This window comes from Sinocyclocheilus rhinocerous, unplaced genomic scaffold (genome assembly GCF_001515625.1).
Source record: "Sinocyclocheilus rhinocerous isolate Xijiao unplaced genomic scaffold, SAMN03320098_v1.1 scaffold2836, whole genome shotgun sequence".
In the NCBI taxonomy this organism is placed as follows: domain Eukaryota; kingdom Metazoa; phylum Chordata; class Actinopteri; order Cypriniformes; family Cyprinidae; genus Sinocyclocheilus; species Sinocyclocheilus rhinocerous.
In genome coordinates this window covers 141,217-150,736 of record NW_015665101.1, presented here as the reverse complement: position 1 = coordinate 150,736, position 9,520 = coordinate 141,217, and the positions used below count along the sequence as shown (strand labels likewise).

Genomic DNA, 9,520 nt, shown 5'->3' with positions numbered 1-9,520 from the left:
TCATATATCATTCAACTGGTTTTATACAACATTTCATTCCTAAAAAAAATATGGTGATTTTGTTTTTCATTTTCTGGTTTATGGTGTGATATTTTGCTTCCATAATTTTCTTGCTTCCAAAAAGTCTTCTTTCAGACTAGCGGAGAGAAAACATCCAAATCCATTTTTCCAGTAAAAAAAATCCTGTGCATTTTATTGCACTTTATCTATTTGCATTTGTAGATTTCAATTGCAATCCATATCTTTTAAGGCCGTTTCCTCATAATTAGTTTTTTTTCTCCACTTCAGCATCACTTACATATACCAAGATTTACAGTTTTGTTCTAGTCCATGATCTGAAGATTTTTACTGAGGGGTTTGTTCATATTTCATTCGCTGGGTTTTATTGTTGCACTTTATTTGCGTCTGTAAATTTCAATTACAATGCATACTTTTAAAGTTTGTTTGTCCACTTCAGCAGAACTTAGATACACCAGATTTTACAGCTTTATTCCTCTCTGTATTCTGAAGGTTTTTACTGAGGGTTTTGTTCATATTTCATTCACACTGATTTATATAAGATTTTACTCCTAAAAACATGGTGAAAATGTGTTTTTCTGTGGCTGTTGACAATATTTTCTGATTTATGGAGTGATAATAAGAGAAATCCAAAATCCCCTCGGTAAAAACCTTTAACTCTAATATGTCAACAAAATCAAATAAGAATTTTGAACCTGGCTTTATCCAATGTTCAGATTTATCTTCTGAAAATGTATGCAAATTAGTGTTAGGTGATGCATAATTTGCATATTTAAACAGAAAACTTAAAAAAGACTGCAATTTTTAATGTAATAAATCATCTGGGAATGTATTATGATATCTAATAAATTTTTTACCCTATTCATTTGTAGTGTCTTGTTTTAATTCGCGTTGGTGTATCTACCTACACATGGGTGCTTGAGCTCAAAAACGCAGTGGGTTTCTTGCATGGCACATGTGTTCTCTGTTCTTCATTACATGTAGACGAAACATCCTAGTGGCCTGGCAGAATCAGTCTTTCATGTGTGTTAGTGAAGTTTCCCTCTGCAGAGTCTAACCAGAAACACCCCAGAGCCCTGAGCAAGGTCACGGGGTCTCCTGCCAGCCTGCAATATCTAATAAAAGAGAAAAGGGACAAAATGGAAAATGGTAGGATTTGGCAACACACTTCTACACATAAAGGGTGTTTTCACAACGATGCCACAGAAGAGCCATTTTTGGTTTCCAAAAGAACCTTTCAGTGAACAGTTTTTGAAAAAAAAAAAACATTTTTTAATTAGTGTGAAGAACATTTTAATAGTCTGAAGAAACTGTTTTCCAATATAAAGAACCTTTTGTCCAATGGAATGTTTTGATGGATGATAAGATAATCGTTCCACCTTAAGAACGTCAACAGATCATTTACTATTTGACTTCGAAGAAGCGCCAATATAGAAAATTTAAACATTTAAAGTTGGTTTAGATGGTTTAAAATTATTAAAAAGGGATGCAGAAGTACTGGAATGATTGGATCATAAACAAAACAAGACAAAAAAAACTAAATTCTAAATTCAAAACACTAAATATTTAAATATTCACAAATAAATAAAGCAGAACAAAACATGCAACAAAACCAACAAATACAAGTCCCAAAAGAGTGTTTTGTCACAACGATGCCACAGAAGAGCCATTTTTGGTTCTTCAAAGCACATTTCAATTAACAGTTCTTAAAAAGAACCATTATTTTCTTAATACGAAGAACAATTTTTCCACTATAAAGAAGAAACCTTTTGTGCAATGGAAAAATTCCATGGATGTAAAATTGAATGCCAGTGAAAAAACTTTATTTTTAAGATTGTAGGCACATCAACAGTCGTTGGAGTCATATTGGAACGATGGGATCGAAAACAAAAGACAAAAATACAAATGAGCCAAAGTGAAAATTAAAGTTGTGAATATTGGTTTGAAAATATCAGAAAGGGACACTGTGGGATGCAGAAGTATTGGAATGATAGAATAAAAAACAAAACAACATGAAAATACAAACAAAACAAAACAAAAACAGTACAAATTCAAAACAAAACAATATTTAAATGCTCAGAAATAAATCAAATAGAACAAAACATCAAACAAAACCACCATCAAAACACTACAAATGTAAATAAAGCAAAAAAAACCCAAACTAAAACAAAAATTAATACTCTTTATGTCAGTAAGACTTAACCACCACAGCAAAGAATGTAAATCACGTGCGTCGAGATGAAAAGCACACAGTGAAGGTCGCATGAGAGCTGCAGCGAACAGAAAAGAGCAGCTGAGTACTGCGGTAATCTCCAGAACCGGTTCAGAGGAGAAAACGAGACACGTGAGACGCTGTCAGTCCTCAAACCCTCCTGCTAAACGACGACAAATACACAAGATCAAAACCCCAGAGGAATCTCAATCAGTGCATCAAAACATGCTTGCACGAAAACTCTTGATCATATGAAAACTTTATAATGCATTATCAGATTTTCTTTTTAGAGCATTTAAAAGTAGGATCCACAAAACACTGTTGATTGTCACTGTCCTTTGTTGCTTTTAAGACATTTTGAAGGCTTCAGACGAGCGGCATGACATTTGTAGGAAAGCAGGACTGAATAGAAGATTCTGGTTTTGACCCTGAGAGAAAGAAAGCAGAGCTGAGCTCAAGAGGATTAACTCACATAGACAGTCAGGAACTAATCGATTGTGACATAATAGACCTGTACATAAACATAGTGAAAGAACATCACTGATGGATGAAGAGAGCAGGGACAGAAGGTCACTGGATAATGGACTGAAATAACTGGACTTCAGCCTTGTTTCTGGTGTAAAAAGAGCTGCCAACATTTTCAGAAAGGAAAAACACAACACTGGCGTTCAGGACTCCCACAGCCTTCAGTGCTCAAATACTGTACAATTAGAGATGTGCACTTGCAAAACGCTGCCTCGTAAAGCTTTGAAACCTTTGCGAATTATTTTTCAAACTAGTGATGGGGGCTTTAGAAGCACTGCTTCGTGAAGCTTTTAATATATTATACTTTAAGTTAGTAAAAGCATTTTTATGCATGCTTTGGCCTGAGTTTTTGTTGCATTTACACAGTGTTCGACGTCACCAGCGTGTGGAGTTTTGTGCACTTCGAAAAAGTGAATCATTTTACGAAGCAGTTAGTATAAGACCCGCCCCCCTTCGTTACCATTGCTATGTCCGGCAAGCCATCTCACATAGTGAAAAATACATCGTGAACTGATCATCTCTTCCTCTTTACTAGTTATAGCACAAAATAAACATGAATGAACATCAGAAGTATGTTGTTTCAACTACGGAAAGAAGTCAATACACACCATTTTTCAAATGTAAGTACACCGACATAAATCTACTCTCCTGTCTGGTTTGTTGGACAACATGGCAGATTCAGCTATGATTGGTCAGATCGCCTGTCAATCAAACCCTGCGAAGGATCAATTGATTCAAAGCTTTGAAAAGGTTAGTTTCTCATCATGTCACTTTTCCGAACAAGCAATACGGAGTACATCAGACAAGATTTCAGGTTTATTTTTGTTATGTCATAACGGTTTTGAAATTACTGTTAAAGGGGTCATATGATGCTTTTTTTAAAGATCATTATTTGGTGTATTTGGTGTAACATAATATGTTGACATGCTTTAATGTTCAAAAAACACATTATTTTTCAAATACTGTACATTATTGTAGGTCCTCTATGCCCCGCCTCTCTCAAACACTTCGTTTTCTACAAAGTCCCTCCTTCCGACAAGCGCAGTCTGCTCTGATTGGCCAGCTGACCCAGTGCATTGTGATTGGCCGAACACCGCAAGCACTCGTCGGAAATGTAACGCCCCTTGCCATATTCGCGAGCTTCATCTTTCAAAATAAATGTAAAGACACAGCCCAAGAGGGGAACAGAGTCGCGTGACAGACACAATGATGAAGCTGGTATGTGTACACAAGCCACGGTTAAGACAGCTGACTCCACTGTGATGTGACCCTCTCTCTCGCTCTCTCTCTCACACACACGCGCGCACACACACACACACACACAATGCGCAAAACACTGCATTTGAACAGTCAATAGCAAATACTTAAACTAATAACAAAACAGTAGCTGATTCAGAAGCACCAGATTGTCATAGCAAAATCAGAATTACCTCCTCTCCTAGGTTCACGAAACGGTCGTCCATAAAATGCATTGCTCTTCTGTTGTAAGTAATCTTAAAGATTCCTAAATGCATCTACTTTCGGAAGGCCAAATAAAGTGCTTTTGCTTTCGCCTAGAAACACACAGCGTCTCCCTGACATGCTGCTTCAACACTAACTGCGGTTACTGAAACCACGCCTTCTTTCTTTGCATGCACATTTGGGCAGCATTATGCAAATATTTCCACATAGTGAGGTAGATATGTGGGGGCGTGTTAGAACGAGCCGTTTTAGGGGGGCGTGACAGAGTCTTAACTTTGATAAAGAATATCTCTTTGGTTTTGAGACTTTAGTCTTTGCAACTTCAGGGATCTTATCTATGCACAATCAGCTTGTAACACTCCAAAGAGAAAGGAAAACTTGAAATCGCATCATATGACCCCTTTAACATGTGTTAACCGTGTGATTTTTACCTTAGTTTTGTACATTTATAGACATTTATTGACACATTTGTATAATAAGGTTTGGGCTTATTAACACCAGTTATCACCAGCAAACAACGAACAGTTATCAACAGTGAATCATTATGCTAAGCATTTGGTTCAACCGATTCAAAGTTTCAAAAAGATTAGTTTCTCTTATAACTACTTGAATCTTGACAAGGAAGTAAATCAAACTTACCTGAATAATAACATCCAATGTAAAGACTCACTCAGAGTCATGGCGAAGGTCAAAAAAGGCAGCAGTTTCAACAGTCAAATCAGCGATTCTCAATCTTTTATTTATCAACCAAACCCCTTCGGCTATCAAGTTAATATTTAAAGAATTTCTTCACGTCCATCGTTTTCTAATGGGTTAACAGTCAAATTACATGCAAGTAAACAAGTATTTCATATATTTTTTAAATGATGTTGATTGCTTTTATAGTGTTCAACAGAACAATGTTCCTTCTCACAGATCTGAGGTTCATCACTGCAAATGTTTTCCATAAACACAGGACTACAGATGAAGGAGTAGAGGGTTTATTGTATTATTTAAAAGTATGTACAGGTTCTATCCAGGGAAATAACGGAGCATATGACTATATGTACAATTCACTTTTTTACATTATGTCTTTACAAGTTGTCTGCCTTGCTAATACATGGAAAAAATACACACACACACACATACGAATGAAGCGTTGCAATACACACATAAATAAATATCAACATCAACATTCACTGACTGCCACAACAATATCTCTACAGCCAAGAACATAAACAGTTTACATCATTTCATCAGAAAACACACGTATGTAATCATTAATAAACAAAACACTCTCTGTTAATCTTTAATGAAATATTGCTAACATATTAATAAGAGGCAACAATTGGATCGTTTATGCCCAATAAAAGGAACAGTTCAACCAAAAATGAAATTATTTAATCACACTCATGTTGTTTTGAGTTATGAGCTAAGCATTTCCCAAAAGCATCATAAGCCTTAGTAGATCGTCAAAAAACATTGGCACCAACGATCTCTGCAATCTAATTAGGCTTACGATGCTTTTGGGAAATGCTTTTCCATTCAACAAGAGCTCATCTCTTAGCTGCATTAAGATTCTTCAGAAATGAACAGCATATGATTTTGCAATGACATGAAAGCGAGCAAATAATGACTGAATAAGTGAAGGTTTGACATGCATCATCGGATCAGCCTTTGCTCTCAGTTAATGCTGAATGTTGTTTGATGTCAAACTGATAAACTGCAGTTTCTCCACAGCTGAATCACATATTCGTCCATTAAAATGTAACTCGATTTCATATACGGTGGAGGTCAGGTTGAGGTTCAGAATCTGCAAAATGTTAATTATTTTACCAAAATAAGATGGATCATACAAAATGCATGTTATTGTTTATTTATTACTGCCCTGAATAAGATATTTCACATAAAAGATGTTTACATACAGTCCACAAGAGAAAAAAATGCCCCATTCAAAAGTTTTTGATTCTTAATACTGTGTTGTCAGCTGAATGATCTTGTTAGTGCTAGTTATTCATGAGTCCCTTGTTTGTCCTGAACAGTTAAACTGCCTGCTGTTCTTCAGAAAAATCCGTCAGGTCCCACAAATTCTTTGGTTTTCCAGCATTTTTGTGTATCTGAACTCTTTCCAACAATGACTGTATGATTTTGAGAGGAAAAACCATGCATTAAGGGCCGGGTGGTGAAAACTTTTTGAATTTAAAGATCAAGATTCAACTATTATTTTCTCTTGTGGACTATATGTAAACATATTTTATGTGAAATATCTTATTCAGGTCAGTACTAAATAAACAATAACATGCATTTTGTATGATCCCTCTTATTTTGGTAAAATAATTAACATTTTGCCGATTCTGAAAGAGGGGTGTAAACTTTTGACCTCAACTGTAGTATGACGAAATTGCCAAGATTTACCTCACCCGTTGACTTTAACTTTCTGAAATGGTGTAAATTCACACATAAAACATTGCTGTTGCTCGAGAGTTCAGGGTTATTTCAAAATCAAAGTCATTGCAATGAAAACCGCAGAGCTTGAGAGAGAGAACGAGGGTGAGGCGTTCAGAGCAGATGCTGAATATCTGTGGTTTCGCGTCTGTCGAAAGCTGCGATTAGCTGCACGCTGTGTTGCGTCTTCTGACCGTTTCAGTGTTTCTCAGCTGAAGACTTCTGATGCGGCTGCTGATGATGATGAAGACGAGTTTCTGTAAAGAACAAAAACAAATGTAAACATCACTGTGAAGGATCTGTATGAAACGTGTTATTTTTAGAGAATTGTCATTGCACTGAATGGCTGAAAGTGACAATTACACTGAACTAAATTATAAACGAAACACTTTTGTTTTTGCCCCCATTTGTCATGAGCTGAACTCAAAGATCTAAGACTTTTTCTATGTACACAAAAGGCCTATTTCTCTCAAATATTGTTCACAAATCTGTCTAAATCTGTGTTAGTGAGCACTTCTCCTTTGCCGAGATAATCCATCCACCTCACAGGTGTGGCATATCCAGAGGCGGACAGTAACTAAGTACATTTAGTTAAGTATTGTACTTAAGTACACTTTTTGAGTAGCTGATTAGACAGCATGATTATTGCACAGGTGTGCCTTAGGCTGGCCACAATAAAAGGCCACTCTAAAATGTGCAAAAACAAAAGTGTTGCGTTTATAATTTTGTTCAGTGTATAATCTGAATTTTCTGGTCGGGATGCATCAGTTCACTTGGAAATGAAGTAATAATGCATTTCAATATTTGATTCTATGAACGTTTTGTTGCTTTTGAGTGAAGTTCTGTAAAGTTGGTATAAAATGTTTCAAAAGGGACACTGTCAAATGCAGAATGAAGGGAATAAAAACAAAAAGACGAAAATGCACATGAAACAAAACAAAAACAGCCTAACTTCAGAACACCAATTCATAAAATAGAACAAAACATGAAACAAAACATGAAACAAAACCAGCATCAAAACTCAAAATGTAAATAAAGCAACTTAAATGCAAACTTAAACAAAAAAAGTATTAATTATAATCTGATTTTCTGGTCAGGTCACCAGATCACCTGGAAAATAGGTCATTTTGCCAAGGTGCCGGACTGATACAATAATAATACATTTTAATATTAGATTTTGTTAACTTTTAGTTACTGAAGTGTTAAAATAAAGTGTCAATATAGAAATGAAAATGGGTGAAGTTGGTTTAGATGGTTTAAAATGTTTAAAAAGACACATTGTGAGATGCAGAAGTATTGGAATGATGGAATCAGAAACCAGATGAAAACACACACACACGCACACACACAAACAGTTCAAAATGCCAAATATTCAAAACACCATATATACTTAGAAATAAAATAGAACAAAACATGAAACAAAACCAAAAAAAAAAATCAAAATAAGTGTTTTCATAACGATGGCACAGAAGAACCATTTTTAATTCCACAAATCATAATTAAATAAACAGTTCCATTTATTTTCTTAGTGTGAAGGAAGTTTTAATGGTCAGAATGGGATTTAATGGTTCTTCATGGAACCAAACACCAATAAAGAAGCTTTATTTTTAAGAGTATAGGAACGTCAACGATTGGTCATTTACTGTTTGACTTCAAAATAGTGCAAAATGAATTTTCAAAGTTAAAGTTGGTTTAGATGAGACATGGTGGGATGCAGAAGTATTGGAATGATGGGATCAGAAATAGAACAAGGCAAAAATTCAAACAAATAAAACAACAGCAGCTTAACTTCAAAACACCAATTCATAAAATAGAACAAAACATAAAAAAAAAAACACCATTAAAACTCAAAACACAACAAATGTAAATAAAGCAACAAAAAAACAAAAACTAAAAATATTTTAATTATAACCCGATTTTCTGGTTAAGAATAACCAGTTCAACAGAAAAAAAAGGTGCCGGACTGATACAATAATAATTAATGCTGGGTTAATTACTTACAAATTGTAGTCTGTAACTGATTACAAATTACATGATGAAAATTGTAGTCAGTAATATAATTTAGATTACTTATTAATGGTAATGTATTCTGACTACTTTTAGATTACTTATGACCAAAATGTTTACTTTTGAAATATTTTGTTTACCTCAATCCAAATAACCGACATCAGAAAACTGAACAAACAAATGTGTCATTAAACGACTGAAATATTAACGTTAAATCACAGGGGCACTTCAAGTAAATATTTTAGGTCAAAGGGTTTGAAGGAGTTCAATATATATCGAATAATATGCAATCATGTAATCCATAAAAAAGTAACTGTAATCTGATAATGAGCATTTTAAAACGTAATATAATCTAATTACAAGTACTACATTTTTTGAATCTGATTACGTAATCCAGATTACATGTAATCAGTTACTACCCAGCACTGATAATAATCTATTACAATATTTGATTTGATTGTTTTTGTTACTTTTGAACAGTGTTGGGGAAAGTTACTTTTAAAAGTAATGCATTACAATATTGCGTTACTCCCTAAAAAAGTAACTAATTACATTACTTAGTTACTTTTTATGGAAAGTAATGCGTTACGTTACAAATAACCGACATCAGAAAACTGAACAAACAAATGTGTCATTAAACGACTGAAATATTAACGTTAAATCACAGGGGCACTTCAAGTAAATATTTTAGGTCAAAGGGTTTGAAGGAGTTCAATATATATCGAATAATATGCAATCATGTAATCCATAAAAAAGTAACTGTAATCTGATAATGAGCATTTTAAAACGTAATATAATCTAATTACAAGTACTACATTTTTTGAATCTGATTACGTAATCCAGATTACATGTAATCAGTTACTACCCAGCACT

General features: G+C 34.5%; 1 protein-coding gene across 1 annotated transcript in view; it reads right to left on the bottom strand.

The window, feature by feature from the left end:
* Window positions 1-6,539: 6,539 nt before the first annotated feature.
* Window positions 6,540-9,520, bottom strand: part of LOC107731115 (anosmin-1) — a 64,220-nt gene continuing 61,239 nt past the window's right edge. The window contains exon 11 of the mRNA XM_016542104.1: window positions 6,540-6,897. Coding sequence (XP_016397590.1) covers window positions 6,839-6,897 — 59 coding nt within the window. The 3' untranslated portion in view covers window positions 6,540-6,838. The remainder of the gene's footprint in view (window positions 6,898-9,520) is intronic.